This window comes from Dendropsophus ebraccatus, chromosome 9 (genome assembly GCF_027789765.1).
Source record: "Dendropsophus ebraccatus isolate aDenEbr1 chromosome 9, aDenEbr1.pat, whole genome shotgun sequence".
NCBI classification, from domain to species: Eukaryota; Metazoa; Chordata; class Amphibia; order Anura; family Hylidae; genus Dendropsophus; species Dendropsophus ebraccatus.
The window spans coordinates 70,234,810-70,257,834 of NC_091462.1; the positions used below are offsets into that span (position 1 = coordinate 70,234,810).

General features: G+C 42.1%; 1 protein-coding gene across 3 annotated transcripts in view; it reads left to right on the forward strand.

Moving 5' to 3' along the window:
* Nucleotides 1–23,025, forward strand: part of DNAH7 (dynein axonemal heavy chain 7) — a 262,909-nt gene that overhangs the window by 57,781 nt on the left and 182,103 nt on the right. For all 3 annotated transcript variants that reach the window (XM_069983597.1, XM_069983598.1, XM_069983599.1), the window contains 6 exons: nucleotides 4,722–4,901; nucleotides 14,781–15,050; nucleotides 16,995–17,122; nucleotides 20,144–20,222; nucleotides 20,322–20,546; nucleotides 21,759–21,905. In XM_069983597.1, the coding sequence (XP_069839698.1) occupies nucleotides 4,722–4,901; nucleotides 14,781–15,050; nucleotides 16,995–17,122; nucleotides 20,144–20,222; nucleotides 20,322–20,546; nucleotides 21,759–21,905 (1,029 nt within the window). The remainder of the gene's footprint in view (nucleotides 1–4,721; nucleotides 4,902–14,780; nucleotides 15,051–16,994; nucleotides 17,123–20,143; nucleotides 20,223–20,321; nucleotides 20,547–21,758; nucleotides 21,906–23,025) is intronic.

Sequence of the window (23,025 nt, forward strand, 5' to 3'; positions counted from 1 at the left end):
AGGCGCAGGTCCAAGAGGTAATAGTGATATAAAATATCATAAAATTTATTAAAAGAATTATGCCAGTGACACAACGCATTTCGAGACCGGGTCTCTTTATCAAGTGTCCAATACCATAATAATACAAAGGCACATATATTTATATATATATATATATATATATATATGTGCCTTTGTATTATTATGGTATTGGACACTTGATAAAGAGACCGGACCGGTCTCGAAACACGTTGTGTCGCTGGCATAATTCTTTTAATAAATTTTATGATATTTTATATCACTATTACCTCTTGGACCTGCGCCTGTTTTACCCGCCTTGGAGTGGAGGAGGATACTGACTGTCTTTAAAGCGTAACTGTCATTTTTTTATTTTTTTATTGCAGAAATCAGTAGTATAAGCGATTTTAAGAAACTCTGTAATAGGTTTTATCAGCCAAAAAAGCCTCCTTCTGTACTCAAGAAGCAATTTCCCAGCCTCGCCCCCTGACTTCTTATCTGTGCATTATCAGGCAAACACGTCTTCATTACAGAGAAGCCAGTGAAGACGGGTTTTGCTCTCTCCATTCTATCCTTATGGATGGGGGAGGGGCAGAGGGAGATGATGGAGCAGGAAGAGGTGACATGAAGGTCAGCTGTTTGTAGACTCTCTGGGCACCTATACCGCAGGATTCAGGGGTCAGAAAGGTCAGTGCTTATCTATGAACTTACTGAGAGAAGATTGCAGGGTGTTGTGCTTAGGAGTGACTAAGCACGGAGCAGTCCTGCAAACAGCCCCTCCCCTCTCCATAGCCACATAATGGACAGAGAAATCCTGCTGCTTCTGAAGTGAGGGGGAGGCTGGGAGATTGCTTTTTTAGTACAGAAGGAAACTGTTTTGGTTTATAAAACCTATTACAGAGTTTCTTAAAATCGCTTGAACTGTTGATATTTAATGTTTTAAAAAAAATGACCCTGAAATGACAGTTACGCTTCAATCCCTGTGGGGATTAGTCGGGAGTGGCTGCGGTTCATTCACATGCTATCAGTAAGAGTTGTGCCTAACAGCAGCACAACCTACTCAGGTGAGAGTTCTATGTGCTTACTTTCACCACTTCAGCCCTGTCTGAGTTACGCTATGGAGCGCTGTCTTATATTTTGTTTCTACTACTATGATGATTGAAGGGCAGGAGGATGAAGGGGGAAGGAGGATGATGGAGGGGTAGTAATATGATGGAGGGGCAGGAGGATAAAGGGGGGAGTAGTATGATGGGGTAGGAAGATGATGGATAGGTAATAATATGATGGAGGGGCATGAGGATGAAGGGGGTAGTAGTATGATGATAAAGGGTGTAGTACTATGATGATGAAGGGGCAGAAAGAAGAATGGGTAGTAGTATGATCTTGGAGGTGCAGGAGGATGAGGAGGATGAAGGAGGTAGTAGTATGATGATGGAGGTGCAGGAGGATGAAGGAGGTAGTAGTATGATGATGGAAAAGCAGGAGGATAAGAGGGGTAGTACTATGATGATGGAAGGGCAGGAGGATGAAGGAGGTAGTATGATGATGGAGGTGCAGGAGGATGAAGGAGGTAGTAGTATGATCTTGGAGGTGCAGGAGGATGAAGGAGGTAGTAGTATGGTGGTGGAGGTGCAGGAGGATGAAGGAGGTAGTAGTATGATGATGGAAGGGCAGGAGGATGAGATGGGTAGTACTATGATGATGGAAGGGCAGGAGGATGAAGGAGGTAGTAGTATGATGATGAAGGTGCAGGAGGATGAAGGAGGTAGTAGTATGATGATGGAGGTGCAGGAGGATGAAGGAGGTAGTAGTATGATGATGGAGGAGAAGGAGGATGAAGGAGGTAGTAGTATGATGATGGAGGGGCAGGAGGATGAAGGAGGTAGTAGTATGATGATGATGGAAGTGCAGGAGGATGAAGAAGGTAGTAGTATGATGATGGAGGAGCAGGAGGATGAAGGAGGTAGTAGTATGATGACGGATGATTTGGTCAGTAACTGTGTGATGGTATATTGAGAGGTACAGTATGGTGATTATATATATATATATATATATATATATATATATATATATATATATACACTCACTGGCCACTTTGTTGGGTACACCATGCTAGTAACGGGTTGGACCCCCTTTTGCCTTCAGAACTGCCTCAATTCTTCGTGGCATAGATTCAACAAGGTGCTGGAAGCATTCCTCAGAGATTTTGGTCCATATTGACATGATGGCATCACACAGTTGCCGCAGATTTGTCGGCTGCACATCCATGATGCGAATCTCCCGTTCCACCACATCCCAAAGATGCTCTATTGGATTGAGATCTGGTGACTGTGGAGGCCATTTGAGTACAGTGAACTCATTGTCATGTTCAAGAAACCAGTCTGAGATGATTCTAGCTTTTTGACATGGCGCATTATCCTGCTGAAAGTAGCCATCAGATGTTGGGCACATTGTGGTCATAAAGGGATGGACATGGTCAGCAACAATACTCAGGTAGGCTGTGGCGTTGCAACGATGCTCAATTGGTACCAAGGGGCTCAAAGAGTGCCAAGAAAATATTCCCCACACCATGACACCACCACCACCAGCCTGAACCGTTGATGCAAGGCAGGATGGATCCATGCTTTCATGTTGTTGACACCAAATTCTGACCCTACCATCCGAATGTCGCAGCAGAAATCAAGACTCATCAGACCAGGCAACGTTTTTCCAATCTTCTACTGTCCAATTTCGATGAACTTGTGCAAATTGTAGCCTCAGTTTCCTGTTCTTAGCTGAAAGGAGTGGCACCCGGTGTGGTCTTCTGCTGCTGTAGCCCATCTGCCTCAAAGTTGGACGTACTGTGCGTTCAGAGATGCTCTTCTGCCTATCTTGGTTGTAACGGTTGGCTATTTGAGTCACTGTTGCCTTTCTATCAGCTCGAACTAGTCTGCCCATTCTCCTCTGACCTCTGGCATCAACAAGGCATTTCCGCCCACAGAACTGCCGCTCACTGGATGTTTTTTCTTTTTCGGACCATTCTCTGTAAACCCTAGAGATGGTTGTGCGTGAAAATCCCAGTAGATCAGCAGTTTCTAAAATACTCAGACCAGCCCTTCTGGCACCAACAACCATGCCACGTTCAAAGGCACTCAAATCACCTTTCTTCCCCATACTGATGCTCGGTTTGAACTGCAGGAGATTGTCTTGACCATGTCTACATGCCTAAATGCACTGAGTTGCCGCCATGTGATTGGCTGATTAGAAATTAAGTGGTAACGTGCAGTTGGACAGGTGTACCTAATAAAGTGGCCGGTGAGTGTGTATATATATATATATATATATATATATATATATATATATATATATACGTTAGTGCTTTTCTGGGTTCACTTCCACACACTGAGCCCCCACATAACTATGCATTCTGATCTCCCACAAAGCATCCTGTGTATAATGTACTTAAGACCCTCCAAGCACAACAGTTGCAGGCACTACAACTCCCAGCATTTACTCATAGTCTGCATCCCTCAGGATATGCTGGGAGTTGTAGTACATATGAGCTGCCGCTGTAGAAAGATATAGTGCTGGACCTTCAGGGCTGATGGTTGTAACAGATTACAGCCACCAGAAGCCTCTACACAACAATCACTTATTAAAGGTTTGTTCCCTCTGAAACTACAACTCCCAACATACCCTTCATTAAAGCTTCATAAGTGTAGGGTATTCTGAGAGTTATAGTTCGACTGAAAACATGTCATCCACAAGGGAGTTGTCGCAGATCCAGATGAATCTACAATAGAACCGGGTCAGTATGTCGCTTTTTACTGATTCTTCTTTGGTGGGCCCCAAGGATCATTTCCTCTGGTGGGCCCCAGGTACCCCAGTCCGACACTGATTGCCAAGGTTAACTGGACTGTGACCACCCCTGGTAACTAATAGGCTCTCTTGGCAGCTTGTAATTGTGTAGAAGGGGATAATTGCTATAGATAGTGGCATTTATGGGATTAATGGAGGACATCAGCATGATTGTTGATGCCAGTCATTACCGGTGAGTGTCGGCTGCTTATAGCAGCTGGCACTCACTGGCTTTTAAGTGAGTTTTGTTTGGCGCTATATAAATAATCTGTTGGGGCTATATAAATAAAATTATTTATAAATAAATTAATTAATTCATTAATTAAAATTCCAAGAGTAGAATAATTATAAAACACAGCTGTATTTCAAATCTATAATGTTTCACATTAAAGTAAAAACAGCCATCTGTGTGCACACATTGGTAAAAATTTTTTTTATCTTTTTAAAATAACGTGTAGACAGGAGAAATAAAAACAGCAGTTTTTCCAATACAGGTCGTAAATAATGAGCATGTTCATTATTTTAATAGTTGTAATCAAGTATGCTCATTTATTCTTTATTCTGTGTGTGCAGTGCCGGCCACTTTCCTATAGTTTTTACCTCAAAATTACAGCTGTCTTTTGGTGTTATTTACTGTGTGTGAACATAGTCTAATAGATTTTAATGTTGCACATTATTTGATTAAAAAAATTACAGTGTTTTACACATATTGCTGTTGTAGTTGTGTGTGAACAAGAACATGTAAGAATGTTTCAGTAAAATGTACAAAAAAGGAAATTATATATGTGTAAAAAATGTGTGTTTATCTTGTCATACTTTTAGTTTAAAATATTTTTTAGTATATTGGAGATTTCCAAATTGAAATTAAATTTTTTTTATTTTTCCAGGATTCGGTTCGTGCCTATGAACATCCAGGCTTTATAATAAGACTCATTCTCGACAATGTTTCAATTAAATTTGAACCTAACTTTAATGATTTTGAAGTTGTTCTGCTAAATGTCTACGATGTGATGGGCAAAGCGGTCAGTCTCGTTCCAAGAGTTGAAACAAAACTATATTCAGAGTGGGTAAGTATTTTAATTAGAGATGAGCGAATATTTATGAACCTCATACAAACAGATCGCAATAAAACAGCCATTGTAGCTACAATAGTGGGACTATTAACCCCTTGCCTCTAAAGCCTGGTTTGGCCTTAATGACCAGGCTCATTTTTCAAAATCTGACCTGTCTCTTTTTATGCGCTTATAGTTCACGTATGCTAGCGATTCTGAGATTGTTTTTTCGTCACATACGGCACTTTATATTAGTGGCAAAATTTGGTCACTACTTTGTGTGTTTTTTGTGAAAAACATCAAAATATCATGAAAAATTTGAAAATTTTGCATTTTATGAACTTCTGAAATTCTCTGCTTCTAAAAAAGAAAGTCGTAGCACATAAATTAGTTACTAAATCACATTACCAATATGTCTTCTTTATTCTGGCATAATTTGGGAAACATATTTTACTTTTTTAGGCGGCTATGGGGCTTAGAAATTTATTAGCAAATTATCACATTTTGTGAAAGTTTCCAAAACTGATTTTTTTTAGGGACCAGTTCTTTTTTTAAGTTGATTTAGGAGGCTTGTATGCTGTAAACCCCCATAAGTGACCCCATTTTGGAAACTAGACACCTTAAAGAATTAATCTAGTGGTATAATGAGCATTTTAACCCTACAGGGGCTGGAGGAAAGTATTCACAATTAGGCCATAAAAAAATCGAAAATTTTAATTTTCCAATAATATATATGTTTAGATTAAAGTTTCTCCTTTTCAAAAGGAACATGAGAGAATCTGCACCCCAAAATTTGTAACGCAGGTTCTCTTGAGTACAACGGTACCCCATATGTGGGCGTAAACCACTGTATGGGCACACAGCCGGGCTCAGAAGGGAAGGAGCGCCAATTAGAAACTTTTCAGAAAAATCTGCATTAAAAAAGCTAATTGGCGCTCCTTCCCTTCTGAGCCCGGCTGTGTGCCCATACAGTGGTTTACGCCCACATATGGGGTACCGTTGTACTCAAGAGATCCTGCGTTACAATTTTTGGGGTACTTTTTTTCTCTTTTTCCTTGTGAAATTGAGAAATTTCAAACTAAACGAACATATAATTGGAAAAATTCGTGTTTTTCATTTTTACTGTCTAATTTTGAATACTTTCCTCTAATGCATGTGGGGTCAAAATGCTCATCCTACCCCAAGATGAATTCTTTGAGGGGTGTACTTTCGAAAATGGGGTGACTTTTGGGGGGATTCTATTCTGCTGACACTACAGGGGCACTGCAAACGCACCTGGCGCTCAGAAACTTTTCAGAAAAATCTGCATTAAAAAAGCTGAGCGCCAGGTGCGTTTGCAGTGCCCCTGTAGTGTCAGCAGAATAGAATCCCCACAAAAGTCACCCCATTTTCGAAAGTACACCCCTCAAAGAATTCATCTTGGGGTAGAATGAGCATTTTGACCCCACATGCATTAGAGGAAAGTATTCAAAATTAGACAGTAAAAATGAAAAACACGAATTTTTCCAATAATATATTTGTTTAGTTTGAAATTTCTCAATTTCACAAGGAAAAAGAGAAAAAAAGTGCCCTAAAAATTGTAACGCAGCTTCTCCTGAATACAACGGTACCCCATATGTGGGCATAAACCAATGTATGGGCACACAGCAGGGCTCAGAAGGGAAGGAGCGCCAATTAGCATTTTCAGTGCAGATTTTGCTGAAGAAGTTTCTGAGCGCCAGGTGCTTTTGCAGTGCCCCTGTAGTGTCCGTAGAAGAGAACCCCCCCAAAAGTCACCCCATTTTGGAAAGTACACCCCTCAAAGAATTTATCTTGGGGTGTGGTGACCATTTTGACCCCACAGGTATTAGAGGAAAGTATTTAAAATTAGACAGTAAAAATGAAAAACTCGAATTTTTCCAATAATATGTTCGTTTAGTTTAAAATTTCTCAATTTCACAAGGAACAGGAGAGAATCTGCACCCCAAAATTTGTAACGCAGGTTTTCCTGAGTAGAACGGTACGGCATATGTGGGCATAAACCACTGTATGGGCACACAGGAGGGCTCAGAAGGGAAGGAGCGCCAATTAGCATTTTCAGTGCAGATTTTTCCGAAGAAGTTTCTGAGCGCCAGGTGCGTTTGCAGAGCCCCTGTAGTGTCAGCAGAAGAGAACCCCCCCAAAAGTCACCCCATTTAGGAAAGTTCACCCTTCAAAGAATTCATCTTGGGGTGCAGTGAGCGGTTTGACCCCACAGGTATTAGAGGAAAGTATTCAAAAATGAAAAACTAGAATTTTTCCAACATATGTTCGTTTAGTTTAAAATTTCTCAATTTCACGAGGAATGGGAGAAAAAACGTACTCCAAAATCTGTAACGCAGCTTCTTCTGAGTAGAACGGTACACCATATGTGGGCATAAACCACTGTATGGGCACACAGCCGGGCTCAGAAGGAAGGGAGCGCCAATTTGCTGGAGCAAAACCGCAGCTAGTAATGGTTATTAGAACAGCGCAGTTACTAAAATACAATAAAAAAATGAGATTACAGGTAATGTGGGGTGGTTACGGGTAATCTGGGGTGGTTATGGGCAACCTGCGGTGGTTACAGGCAACCTGCGGTGGTTACGGGCAACGTGGGGTGGTAACGGGCAACATGGGGTGGTAACGGGCAACGTGGGGTGGTTACGGATAAACTGAAGTGCTTATAGGTAATCTGGGATGGGTACCTGTAATTTGGGGTGGTTACGGGCAATCTGGAGAGGGTCACTGGCAATTTGGGGTGGTCGGGGGCAACGTGCGGTGGTCGGGGGCAACGTGCGGTGGTCAGGGGCAACGTGTGGTGGTCAGAGGCAATCTGGGGGGAATTACATGTGATTAGGGGCAACCTGGGGGGGTTACAGACAATCTGCGGTGGTTGTGGGCAACGTGCGGTGGTTATGGGCAATGTGTGGTGGTTATAGGCAACGTGCGGTGGTTATGGGCAACGTAGGGTGGTAATGGGCAACGTACGGTGGTAACGGGCAACGTGGGGTGGTTATGGATAAGCTGAAGTGCTTATAGGTAATCTGGGATGGGTACCTGTAATTTGGGGTGGTTACAGGCAATCTGGCTTGGTTACGGGCAATCTGGAGAGGGTCACTGGCAATTTGGGGTGGTCGGGGGCAACGTGCGGTGGTCGGGGGCAACGTGCGGTAGTCGGGGGCAACGTGCGGTGGTCAAAGGCAACGTGCGGTGGTCAGAGGCAACGTGCGGTGGTCAGAGGCAATCTGGGGGAAATTACATGTGATTAGGGGCAACCTGGGGGGGTTACAGACAATCTGCGCTGGTTATGGGCAACATGGGGTGGTTACAGACAATCTGCCTTGGTTACGGGCAACATGGGGTGGTTACAGACAATTTGGGGTGGTTACTGATAAACTGAAGTGCTTATAGGTAATCAGGGGTGGGTACATGTAATTTTGGGTGGTTACGGCAATCTGGTGTGGTTACGGGCAATCTGGAGGGGGTCACTGGAACGTGTGTGAGTTAGAGGCAACGTGCAGTGGTTAGAGGCAACGTGCGGTGGTTACGTGCAATATGGGGGGTTGCGGGCAATCGGGGCTGATTATGGACCATCTGAGGGGGTCACTGGCAATTTGGGGTGGTTACAGGCAACGTGTGGTGGTTATGGGCAACGTGCGGTGGTTATGGGCAACGTGCGGTGGTTATGGGCAACGTGCGGTGGTTATGGGCAATGTGTGGTGGTTAGAGGCAACGTGCGGGGGTTATGCGCAACGTGCGGTGGTTAGTGGCAACGTGCGGTGGTTAGTGGCAACGTTTGGTGGTTATGGGCAACGTGCGGTGGTTAGTGGCAACGTTTGGTGGTTAGTGGCAACGTGCGGTGGTTATGGGCAACGTGCGGTGGTTAGTGGCAACGTGCGGTGGTTATGGGCAACGTGCGGTGGTTATGGGCAACGTGCGGTGATTACGTGCAATCTGGGGCGGATATGGGCAACCTGCAGTGGTTACGGGCAACCTGGGGCGGTTACGGGTAATTTAGGGGGGGTTAGGGGTAATCTGGGAGTAAACTGCAATTATTACTATAATAAAAAGTGTGTGTTTTATTTTTTTGTATGTTTTTCACTTTTTGTACTTTATACATTCATTTTCATTTTCACTGTATTTCTATGATTAGAAAATAGAAAATATCACAGTAATCATAGTTCAGTGACAGAGACCAAATTGGTCTCTGTCACTTTAAATTTTCCGAGATAACTGATTCTGGAGCGCATGCGCACTTCAGAATCAGCCTGGACGTCGAGGAGGACGGACCTCCCTGGATCAGGTAATGTATGTGGGGTAGGGGGGTGACTGGGGGACGGGGGTGACTGGGGGGGTGGGGGGCAACTTGGGGGGGGGGGGGCACGATGACACTTTTTTATCCCCTGTCACCAATGATTTATGGTGACAGGGGATAAAAATGCTGATCAGCACTGGGAACAGGCGATCGGCGGTATATAGTATATACCGCCGATCCCCTGCTCCGGGACCACACGGGGGGTCCCCGATCACTGCCCCATGCTCTCCGCTACCTCCGGAGGCGGAGAGCATGGGGCTTTGATCACTAATTCATTTCCATCCCTGCGAACAAACATCGTTTGTTCGCAGGGATGGGGTCGGCCATCTTGGATCTGATGGCCGCCCGGGTAGTGTGATCTGGGGTCTGAGGGGACATTTTTCATCTCCCCCCTCCGTGGATTCACGGTGGGGGGAGATGAAAGCTATCGGCGGCGCCGGTAATGCCCGGTACTGGTGGATCGCCGCTAAAACGGTAGTACCGGCGATCCGCCGGTATCGGGGGACGAGGGGAGGGGGCCGGGGGACACACATTGAGTGGCGGTGGGGGGAGGCGACACTGAATCTCCCCTTAGACGCTGCGGTCGCATTGACCGCGGCGTTTATGGGGTTAACTGCCCGGGGGGAGCGCAGCTCCCCTCCGGGCATTGGCAGCAGGAGGATGCGGTGTGACACAGCCTCCTCCTGCTGCCCGATCACCGTCAGGGACAGCGGGGGGAGGCAGGGAAACCATGACATTTGGGAAACGTCATGTTGCGGGAACTACCTGCTTTACATGACGTTTCCCAAACGTCATTTTGCGGCAAGGGGTTAAAGAGTAATGTTTTGTTCAACAGCTATTGTTGTAACAGTGCCAAAAATAGGAAAATGTCAAATTTTTAAAAATGTAAATTTTCACCCTGGACAGTAGTAGATGGTGGATCAGCTGCATAAAATCCACTCTAGGCCAGTTAGCTTAACATATGTAATAGTAAAAGTTATCTAAACACTTACACGTAAAAATGAACAATTTGATGAATCCAAACTAGAATGACTTTACTGCGGGCAGACTTATCTCATTGATTTCTTTGATTATGTCACAAAAGTGTTGTGTGAAGGTCGTGCCGTGGATATCACACCTATCTGGACTTCAGTAAAGCCTTTATTGCAATCCCCCATAAAGAGCTGTTAGAGAAGTTGGAAAAATGGACTTAATCCCTGGCTAGTTCAGTGGATTTGTGGTTGACTAAAGAATAGATATCAGAGGGTTGTTGTTAATGGTGTATATTCCGAGCAGAGGCAAGTGGTGTGCAGTTCTGTGTTGGCAAAGACTTCAGAAGAGAAAGATTTAGGGGTAGTGATTTCTAACAGCCTTAAAAAGAGTCACCAGTGCAGCCAGGCAGTAGGGAAAGTAAATTGTATGCGGGGCTGTGTTGCTAGAGGTATAACCAGTAGGAAGAGGGAGAATATGATCCTGCTGTGTAGAGCACTACTGAGACCATATGTAAAATACTGTGTCCTGTTCTGGAGACCTCACCTAAAAATCATTTGACAAGATGGTATGAGTCCAAAAACGGGCTTCAAAAATGGTAAAGGGTGTGAGGCATAAAACATATGAGGAAAAACTTAAGGATTTGAATCTGTATAGTCTGGAGAAAAGAAGGGAAAGGGGGACATGATTGAAATATGTTAAAGTATTAACTCCTTCATGTCAGCCATATGGCTATATACACAGCAATTGCGGTGTTTAAGGTAGTCAGTTACAGGACAAGGACCTGTCACTGACTGATCGGGACCCCGAATCATATGTGCCGACAGGCGCAGGTAGGCAACTTACCTCCATCCTTTCGGATCTTTAATCTGTTCATAGAGTCTGCTCTCAGGCAGACTCTATGAATAGATTGCTGATAGCATAGCATCGATTGCCGATGGCATAGTATTAATCAGTATATGCAACCAGAGCATTGCATATATAAGTACCCTAAGGGTCTTATATATGCAGTTCTAAATGTGTAAAAAAAAACCCTAATAAAATGCCCCAATAAAGATTTATATTACCCCTTTTCCCATTATACAAGTAAAAAATATAAAAATAAATAAACATATTTAACATAAAAGTGTGCGGAACAGCGTAACTAAAAAACAGAAAAAAAAACACCATGATTGCAAATTTATAAAATTATATATTCGAAAAAATTATTAAAGAACAATGAAAAATTTTCTCTTACACGAATGTGATACTAATAAAAACTAGAGATCATGGCAGAAAAAATGACACCATAACCAGCCCTTTAGGTGGAAAAGTAAACGTGCTATGGCTCTGTCATGGCGGTCCGCGCCGCCTCCGCTCCCGAGCGCCGCCCGGCCCAGTCTCTTACCCTCTGCAGGAGGTCCCCTGCATCTCCTGGGGCTCCCATGTCCTCTCCTCCCCTGACTCCCGGCGTCTGCACTGCACGCCGGGGAGTCTCAGTGTGTCAGAGCCGGCGCGCGCGTCCCCTCCTCCTGGGGCGCGCGCGCCGACTCTGCTATGTCTTAAAGGCACAGTGTCCCCACAATTGGTCTGGCCATTTTCTCTGCCCCTATTAAAGGCTGCCCCTTCCTGTTCCCTTTGCCAGATCTTTAGTGCCCTTTGCCTATCAGAGAAAGCGTTCCCTACTTACTGTCATTTCTAGTGTACCAGTCCTACTACGTACTACGTCCTTGCCTTACGATTTTGTACTACGTCCTTGCCTTACGATTTTGTACTTCGTCTCCACTCGCCACCTACACAAGCAAGTCGCGCCAGGGGTAGCGACCTTGGGATCGCCTGCCACAGCAAGCCCATCCTGCCTTGCGGCGGGCTCTGGTGAAGACCAGCGGCCCCTTAGACTCCGCTCCCTGGTGCGGCTCAGTACCATCGCTTGTGTGGGCCACGTGGATCCACTGACCCCAGCCGTTACAGGCTCTAAGAAGATGAGGAGGCGACATTGCTTCAACTTCACCCGGACATCAGGGCATCAATGACCTCGGTCATTAAGAGGTTAAAGAAGGTTCAAGAGGGAAGTATTTTAATAAAAAAAGTGAACAAGGGGACACCGTAAGAGATTAGTTGGGGGAAAGATCAGAAGCAACTTGAGAAAGTATTACTTTACTGAAAGAGTAGCAGATTTGGTTGGAAAAGAATTTAAACACTCCTGGGATCAACATATATCTATCCTAAGATAATAAGAAATAAATACTAAAAAGGTAGACTTGATGGACCAAGTGGTCTTTTTCTGCTGACAATCTTCCATAAGAGGAGTTATATGGGCAGCGGTTCCAAGCACAAACGGGTGGGATCTCTGACCGAGGTCACACCAAATGGCCAGCAAAGGTACCAAATCACAATCCACAGAAAAGTCAGGTCAAGATAGCCTAGGACAGAGGAGCCAGATAACAAGGTTAGTGGGGTACAAAAGTTGGGGTCAGAAGAGCCAAAAGTTAAACGAATAAGCTAGTAAGCCCCATACTCAAGTCTACCTCCAGCAGCAGCTGAAATTACAGGTTGAGTAAAACTTGGAGCCACCCTTGCCCCTAAATATTTTTGACCTGGTGCAGTTTTGGGCAGAGAAGGTCAACATCTGGCTGTAGTCTCCCTCCACCAGCAGCTAAAATTACAGGTTGAGTCATACTTGGAGTCACCCTTGCCCCTTAATTTTCTTAGACCCTATGCGGTTCTGGCCCTGCCTATCCAGCAGTATGGCGTCTGAGAGGGTGTTTAGTGTGACAGGGGCCATTGGGAAACCCATGAGGATGAGGCTTTCTTGCCTCAGTGTGGAGAGGCTTACCGTTTTCAAATTGAACCAAGCCTAGATAGGACCAGATCACAACACCTGCGTGCCTGATGTTAAGGACTAAAACAGCAATGAGGCACAATTCTGTATCTCTCCATTAAAAATCCCCATGGCTTCCTCCTGTGCTAAATTTTCCAGGATTTACACCTGCTCATGGCAGAAATCATGTAAAAAATCTACACCTGCTCGTACGGTGGGCGCGAGTTAGGCCGGTTTCACTAAGAGGCATGCACCTCTTAGTGAATCCAGCTGAGTATTTGGAGGCAAAGCCTAATTTAAAGTGACACTGTCACCCCCTTTGTGCATTCTGACATCTCTACACAGGTGTAAAGGATAAATTTAACGTTTTTCATACCTTATTTCATATCATACGTCATGGTGTTTGTTCAAGTAAAAAGTGTCCTTTTATCAACTGCAGATTGCATTAAGTGGACGTTGGCCCCGCCCCCTTTACGTCCATTGGTTGGCCAATGTAAAGGGGATGGGGTCTAGACCTTTCGGACAGCCTGTTCCAATGGCCGTCGAGGGGGCGGGGCCAACTGTGGCATTGTGGGCGGGGCTAAGTGGCACTAATACCACGAGGCCCCGCCCACTTAACTCAATCTGCAGTTGATAAAAGATGACTTTTTCTTGAACAGGTACCATGACGTATGATATAAGATAAGTTATGAAAACCTCTACTGTGTATTCACATTTGTATTGGTACTCAATAAACTTTTGACCCCATACCATATAATGACATTCATGTAGTTTATAGTCTAGAGGTAATTCCTGTGGCCATGGCCACACTCCCCACACATATGCCTTGGACTGAAGTCAAAGGACTGATGGCTGACCTATGCACACAGTGTATTAAATAAAGGATGTAGTTTACACGGACTTCAAAGTAATGATCATGAAAAATATTTGCAGCCTTCTTTTGCAAACAACGGATGTTAATTTTAGTTGTTCACACACATTTTTTTAGCATCCTTTAAATGTCTTACTTTTAAATTCAATAGACTTTTTAATTAGAGACACACCCAAAGGGCAATCAGCACACCTGAACTAGAATAATGTACCAAACAGCCGTCATTGCTCTGGCGACCACTGAAACATGCTAAACCTCAGTTGTTATTTGACACTTAAAACAACAGCCTTTTTTAGGTATCAAACAGCATCCAGAAGAAAACATCATGTGAACATAGCCTATGGAAGATGTGCATAAGTTACAAGCAGACTTGTACATAATATTTGTCCATCCTTTTGGCAAATGATTGCCAATTTGGGTAAACGCAAGGCTGTTAAAAGCCTTCTTGGCAAAACTTTTCATTCCTCACAGATTCTTTGAAAGGTGGAATCTGATTGGATCCTAGGGGCAACAAAGACAATTCTACTTTACACCAGTTTGATAAATCCCCCCCCAATGTTTTTAATCCACCCGATGAAACAGTTGCAATAATACAAAAAAGTATTCAGAGAAGAAAAAACTGAGGAAAAGACGGGAAAGAGGAAAGCCGAGGGAAATGGGGAAGCGTGGAAGTTACCACCCTCCTTGTTCTCCATTTTAAAAAGGGGGGAGAATTTGATCTGAAAACGTTAGTCCAGAATAAAATAATCTAGCCAGGGTTGCATATCTAAGACTACAGTATGTCATCATTCATTAAGCAGCTCATACTTTATTAGGTTATTGTTGCACCTCTGTACTCTCTCTTTAGCAGGAGAATATAACTCTTTGATTTTTAGTGGCTTCAAAAGTATGAGATAGTAATTATGTGTATACATGTCTGTTTTATCCACATAAAAACAGGATCATCAGTCAAAATTTACTTTAAAGCCAATTATTCCTGAAGAGATTTTGGAAGAACACAAGAGAAAAGTCAAGGAATTTGTAGCTCAGGAAAGCCTTTTGCCTAAGGAACACTTGAAATTGTATGATAAGTACAACTTCATCATAACCAAACAAGCTGACTTGGATGTTCAGCAGTTCTTAGCTGAGACACATACTTTTGAAGAAATTATGAGAGAGGTCATGAAATATGAAAAACTCACAGAGGAAATACAATATAATTCAAGAAAGGTAATGTTTTGATTGCACTTAAAAACTGGTATATCAGACCTCATATAAAGGACCCTCTGTGCTGTTATGTGACCACCAGAAAAAACTAATGGTCTTGTGAACAAATAACAATTGTGCTAAATATTGTAAGCACTTTGACAAAAAGTCATGACATATTGTTATATTTACAGTGGCTACTTGTTTTAAATCTACTGGTGCCATAAAGTTATACACATTTATACTTAGTACTTATCATATTAAAAAGCGGTTCAAATTTTTCTTTTACACCAATATGATATCAATAAAAACTAGAGATCATAGTGCAAAAAATGACTCCCCAATCAGCCCTGTAGGTGGAAAAATAAAAGCACTATGGCTCTTAAAAGGGTGAGAAGGAACATTGCTTCATTTGACCTGGACATCCGTGCATCAATGACCTTATGTCATAAAGAATTTAAAAGCAGGGAAGGTTAACCTATAGGCATCACCAATTACTTTAGTCACTAAGACCCTTTGTCGATCAGTGGGCATAGTCCTTCTACAACGGCATTTTGAAAGCCTTGCAGATGTAAATTTTATCTTTATGGCCATGTGAAATGAATCAGCAGGAGAGATTTTATTACCTCAACCCATCTCTGTATGGGTCCCTTAGCCGTTACTTGAGCTGCCTATTCCATAGAAATTACATTGACAGGTGCATTATTTTGCATGATTTCTGAATTTCTCACAAATTCTTTAAATGCATGAATAAATCTTTAGTGAGAACATTGTCTTATGAATTCTTAAAGGGAATGTGTCAGTACCCAAGCCCTACCTAAGGTGCTGACAGTGTGCTGTAGCTGGCAGTCCCCTAGTAAGCATGGTACCTTTTGGAAATTTGTCTGAGCAGTGGATTGCACTATCCTATTGCAATGAAGTGTCAAAGTGTTGTTTGTGCCACACTCACTGTTCACTCCTGCTGTCAGCCAGTGTCTGATTGCAGATGAGTCCTCTGTAGTCAGGTCATGTCTGGAAAAAAAACATTCAGAAATAGTCGAATTTCTGACATTTCCCAAATGTGTTGGAGCTGTGATCTAGGGGTAACTCACCTGTCTAGAGGTCATTCTTTGGTTCAAATCTCTTTAATCCCATTATTTTGGAATAATGGCCGTTATTTGCGATTATATGATGGCCATCCACTCACTTAACAGTGTGTGAAGATAAAATTTCTATGATTTCAATCCACTCTCGGTTTTGGTTGTAAAATACTGAGCAAAAATACTGTGTGTGAACATCCTTAAATATGATACAATAATGAGAAGAAAAAGAAAATAAAGACCTATATTGAATTTCCATCAGGGCATTTTAACCAAAGGATGAACAACTGGCAGGTCTCTAGATTAGTGAGTTATCCCTAGACCATAGCCCCAATACATTTGGGTTCAGACATTAAACAATACCTGAGTTTTTCCTTTATGGTGCTATTACACAGATTACACAGAGATTTATCTGACAGAAAGCCAAAGCCAGGAACAGACTATAAACAGAGAACAGGTCATAAAGGAAAGACTTGAATCTATCCTCTTTTCAAATCCATTCTTGGTTTTGGCTTTAAGAATCTCAAATAAATCTCTGTGTAAGCACACCATTAGACATAAACTGCCTACAGAGGACTGATCTGCAACCAGAGACACTGGCTGACAGCTGAGCAAGCAGGAGGCCGGGCAGCATTGATTATTCATGAAGAGGAGGAAGAAGTGGTGAGGGGTGCCAGAGTGTGGCACAAACAACACTTTGACACTTCATTATAGTAGGATTGTGCATAATCCATTGGACAAATTACCAAAAGGTTGGGCCCAGGTGCTTACAGATTCCCTTTAAAGGTTTTACAGCTTTTACTTTAAGAACAGAAAATTAACTTTGTCCACAGTTATCTTTAATTCACATTTATATAAACTTGTAATTCAGAATTTATTACATTATCAGATTACCCGCTTGGGAATGTTTGAACTCCACTGCGATGAATTGATCCGAGCACTGGCTAAACGAACAGAGTCAATTTGTGGAAAACTGATAGGAAAAATGTTTAAGGATCACCAGGAGAGCAACAGAAAGTAAGTTGTTCAAGTGTTTTAATGCCATGGCAAATCTTTGACATGGCCCACCGCATCCATGGCAGGAACCAGGTGTGATATATAGCTGGATTCCTGCCATAACTCATCTCTGCTATGAGGAAATTAACTCTGTAGACTGCTAATATGAGCAGTCTACGGAATTCACCTCCCTGTAGTGGAGATGAAGGGGCGGTTCTAGCAATTGGGGGGGTTTTCAGCAGCTGGACCTCGACCGATACACACTTCTGACATGTCACTATGGCATGTCAGAAGTTTTTAAAAATACTAGTTACACTTTAACCCTTTAGATGCCACTGAGTGCTGACCCCAGCATCTAATTGGTTGACCCTGCGCAGCCCACCTCCCTAATAATGAAATAAAAATGTTAGGGCTCTCAAAATATATCAATAATGATTTTTTTTTTTGTGGTGTAAATTTTAAAAACATAAAAAGTACCTAATTTAGGTAGTGATATAATTATACTATTATGCATAATAACAGTAAAATGTATACTACACATAGAATGTAGTTAAAAGGAAAATAAATAACAGCAGCATTTCTTTTTTTCATTCATACAACCTCTTAACAAAAAGTAAAATGCAAGTTGTCACATTTAGGCTATGTTTACACACCGTCAAAACAATGTCCTCTTTTTTGCACTGCCATCATTTAACAGCCAATAACAGCCGTTGTATTATAACAATGGCCGTTATTCATATAACGTCAACAGGGGATGAGAAATAAAGCATTTTTGCAATTTACATATTGTTTTAGTTGTCATGCTTTAAAAAAAAAGTTATGCTTACCTGAAATTCAGGTCCAGTCTCCTGAAGGCAGCTTTTTAGTATTGTGCTGGTTGAAAAATAGAGACCAAATGCAGGAAGTCCCGGTCACCTGGATGCTTACAGGAAAGGAAAAGTCATTTGATTGACAGACGCATTGAGCCATGACATTCTGTACTGGCCAAGACTTTCTGTGTTTAGTTTTTTTTTTTCAACCAGCACAAGACTAAAAAGTTGCCTTCATGAGACTGAACCTGGATACAAGTAAGTATTGCTTTGTTCTGAAGCATGATAACTAAAAAACATAATCAGTAGTAATATAAGAACTTACCCGGCAGTACAAACAGGGTGTACTACAAGTTCCAGCCACACTCATCCGGACACTGTGAACAGACCTGTTAATCAATAAAGAAAGGTATGTCCACAGCTCCAAATAAAAAAAATCCCCAAATCTATTTAGTACATCTTAAAAATTAATGAACACACATGCTTGGCGTTTGTTTTTACTCTGTGTTCATTATTTTTTTAAACAAATTTTTTTATTTTTTTATTTGCATCTGTGGACCTATTTTCCTTTTTTGGACTACTACTAATGGGATACGGCCCTGAGATATTGTCCAAATGTGCTCCTTGCCTAGATTTTAAAAGTTAAAAAGACAGTGACCGTGACACTTGTAGACTGCTAATACAAGCAGTCTACTGAATTCACCTCCCTGTAGTGGAGATGAAGGGGCAGTTCTAGCAATCAGCGGGGTTCCCAGCAGCCGGACCTCGACTGATTCACACTTCTGACGCCATGATATGTCAGATGTTTTTTTAAAAAAATGTCCCAAAATCCACTAGATGCTCCATTGTTTCTGAGGCCAGTGCTTTAGTCAGTATCCTACTAGGATCAGTATCCTACATATTGGATATTTCTAAAAATTTGGGAAATAAATATTGCTATGAAAAAAGTATATATATATTTTTTTTATATTCTGCCTTTTCGTTGCTTGAGGGTTCATTCACACGTGCAGATCCGCAGCAGATTTGATGCTGTGTTCAGTTATTTAGATCAAATCTGCTGTGAATCCGCTGCAATACGGTGTATGAAGCTATCCTTAATTTATGTACATGTACCATGAAAAAAAAAACTCAGAATCAATAGGATAAGTAAAAGCATCTCAAAGGTATCGCCGCATATAGGGACATATGTCAGTTTTGAAAAAAATGGCCTTCTTTTATTTATTTTTAAATAATTGATATAATGCAATGCTGAGGCTAAAAATGATTAAATTAAATAATAATTGCCTACCCCTCTGCTGGTCCCTCTGTATGTATGCTTCTGAGATGAGAGAGCTGAGCAGGACCTGCCCACTCTGCCAATCACAGGACAGGACATTGCTGCGGAGATATAGGAAATTCTGTCTGAAATGGAAATGGAACAGAGATGGAGTAGATGGCACCATTATGGGAACTTCTCCTTTACAGCGGGAACTTTCAGCAGTGTTTCTTATTACCCGCATGTTGTGTACTAATATTAAAATAGAAGAGTGAAAAATGAATTAGCCCAGGTATATCTAATGACTCAATTCATTTTAATGGAATTGGCTGAAGTGACAGCGGCATTTAAATTGTTAATTCAGTGGAGCGGTCCATTGGCTTGCGCTGGCTAATAGCTGTGGTCCCCGGCTGCAGATAGCAGATGGGAGTGGCACCATAGTGAGGGGGTTCACAGAGTGTACCCCCACTAGCAGCACCATGACGTACCAGGTATGTCATGGCTCGCTAATGGGTTGAGGTCTGGACTATCTTCCAACATAAGGTGGGCAGCATCCTAGCTTAACTTGTGGCTCATGGGCCTCACCACAGTGTTCTGGTCCTGATTCAGCATCAAGGGATGTTGCAGTGTGACAAAACATGACATCAAGTCACAGTATTACTTGTCACAAAAAATAACAAAGTGACACAGGGCATCAGAAGGACTATGACAGCATAGGGAAGATCAGTTAGGAAAATTAATTTTTTAGTAAATAAGTTAAGTTTTATTAGATTTTATAGGAAAGAACAAATAACACATATAGGATATTTTCCCACTTAGTTTTTTTAGTTATTTGGGATGACAGCCATTATGTGTACAATCACTGCCGTCATTACATACACTTGTGTCATAGTAGGAACATAGCCATATACAGTATTATGATATGCATTTCCATAACCTTATGGGATTTCTTTTTTTAACCTAAATACTATTTTTCAGACTCTGCAACGAATTTGAAAAAATTGCAGAAAAGGCTCTTAGTACTCCTCCAAATACACAAGAACTCATGGAACTGAAGGTATATAAATCCTACGTTGTTCATTCCCTTGAAAACAAAAAACAAAATATTAATTCTGGTTACCATAAGGTAAATTTCATCCTTTTTTTTTTTCCACAGGAATACATTCAGAAAGTGGAAGCTCAGGATATGATGGATATGGAGTTGAAACTTGTAGAAGCAAAAAATCGCCTTTTGTTTCTTGTGGATTATGTTACTTTGTCCCCTGCAGATATTCGTTTGAACAACAGCACCTTTCAGTGGCATGGCCGAATGGGAGAAGTTTTTGAGGAGCACAGAAAGATAATAAGGGAAAAGACTGAGCAGTATCAAGAGGGGCTGAAGGTCAGCAATACGTTTGTTTTATTGATAAATGTATTGTTGATATTAGATATTAGCTTGGCAGATTTATGTGGTTCCTTTGTGGCACTCTACTATGTTAGGTTCTATTATTACCAAATAAATTACAATCAAACCTTGGATTACAAGCATAATTTATTCCAGGAACGTGCTTGTTATCAAAATTTCTAGTATATCAAAGCAAAGAAATATTGAAAAATAGACAATTTGTTCCACAACCCAAAAATAAGGTAGGTAAGGTTTTCTTTATCAATAAAGAAAACTGTATTCGTAAAGAAGGGGTTAATCAGTTAACTCTCCCTCCACACACAACTCCTCAGGTGGCTGCAGACCTGCTGGTACTAGTGTCGGCTGCCTGGAAAAGCTATTGGTGAAGGGATTAATTCAGGAGTTAGGGTATATGCACACTGAGGAAAAGGCGAGGAATTCAGCTTGAAATTCAGCTCAAAATTCAGCTTGAAATTCCTCCCGTAAAAAATGTGCAGAGCAAAGTCCCATTGTGTTCAATGGGTTTTCTGCTCTGTTGTTCACACTGCAGAATTTCCGAGCAGATTTTTCTGCTGTAGATCTGCTAGAGGAATCCTATAGAAGTCAATGGGGGGCTTAAATTCTGCTTGAATTCTGCCTGAAAACTTTCTGCTTCAATTCCTCGACAATTCCTCAGTGTGCACATAGAGGGAAGCACCTGTCATACACCATCTAACTCTATGTGTAGGTAAAATGGTGGTACGTGCACAGCAGCAGCAGGGGATGACCGGACAAAGCCCTGAGGAGTTAAATCACTCACCACATGGGTTACGTCTGTGTATGCAGGATTTAGGCTGCCAGAACACGAGAGTATAAAGGAGCCACAGCCTCACTCACACTCCGTCCCCCAGCAGCAGGGAGAGGAGGCACTCAAGGAGAGCTGACAGGCGTCTGATCATATGCAGAGTTTATCAGGTAGCAGTTGGTTAAAATAAGAGGGCTTTCTACCCAGCACATCACATTAGGACACAGGGGTGCTTGTATTACAAAATCTTGCCTGTTTGTTTTTTTAGCAGTCTTGCAAAACGTCATACAGACTTCCTTGTAATCCAAGGCTTCGTTGTATATACAGTAGCATTCCACCTCTTGACACACTATATAAACTGTATTCTTTTGTATACATGCACTATGTACTCACTATGTTTTTTTACTAAAACACTTTTTGTTTAGTTGCGTTGTGAGAGGTTTATTGAAGAATTAGAAAACTATGGCAAGCAAGTTGAAGAATTTGATGCATATGGTGATATTCAGGAGGTTAACAAATACCTAAAAAAAGCACAATCACTAAATTCCAAGTTGGAACAAGCTGTTGAAAAGGTTAGTATAGTGTTGTACTACAGCTTTGCACCTTTTCTGTTTCTTGCGTGACAGTTGTCAGGCTCGATCAATGTACTGCATTGATGGATTTTATCTTGACTTGATTGCTACATGCAGCTGAAGGCAGCCTATAGCAATCCCACAGCTAGGACAGAATCCAAAGCACAGAAGAGGCCCCGGGTGGTAAGTATAACGGAACCGATCACATCTTGGGAAGTCAATCCCCCCACTGGACCACTAAGGAAGCGTTTTACAAGCTATTTAAATGTTGCTGTCAGTTTTGGCAGCAGCATCTAAATGATTAATTGCCCGTGGTCTAAGAGCCACGGTCTTGATAGCAGACGCGGCGCTAATAGCAGCCAGTAGGTGCTGTGTTTATAGCAGGCTTACTTCCTGAGCTGTCTCTAAACACTGGACAGCATTAGGACAAGCATTCTTTTTAGAATAAAAAAATGTAAATCAAAATAAACATATTTAGTATCGCTGCAATTGTCTTAAAAAAATTGTCTTTTGGTCACATCATCCAACAGAAAAAAATTTGGTACTAATAAAAAAATATGGATCATGCCTCAGTCACTGTTTTTGTATTTTTGGTTAAATGATGGCCGTCTACTAAAAAGGGTCATAATTTTAATGGTGTAGGAACATAGTGATACTTTAACTCATGGGTCTCCAAACTACGGCCCTCCAGCTGTTGCTAAACTACATTTCCCATCATGCCTGGACAGCCAAATCCAAAGCTTTAGCTGTCCAGGCATGATGGGAGTTGTAGTTTCGCAACAGCTGGAGGGCCGCAGTTTGGAGACCCATGCTTTAACTTGCATGGAGTAAAAACAGTCTCCCAGAGTTTGCTAAATTGTACCCCAGTTTTGCTGTATTTTATAGTAAAATAAAAGGAGGCATGAGAGAGATTGGAAATAAACCTAGTCAGGAAGTAAAGGTAATTTGGTTTTCCCATTTGTTTTTAATGTTAGAGTAGGGATTTGCAAGACAATGGGGGAGATTTATCAAATGTGGTGTAAAGTGAAACTGGCTCAGTTGCCCCTAGCAACCAATCAGATTCCACCTTTCATTTTCCAGAGTCTGTGAGGAATGAGTAGTGGAATCTGATTGGTTTCTA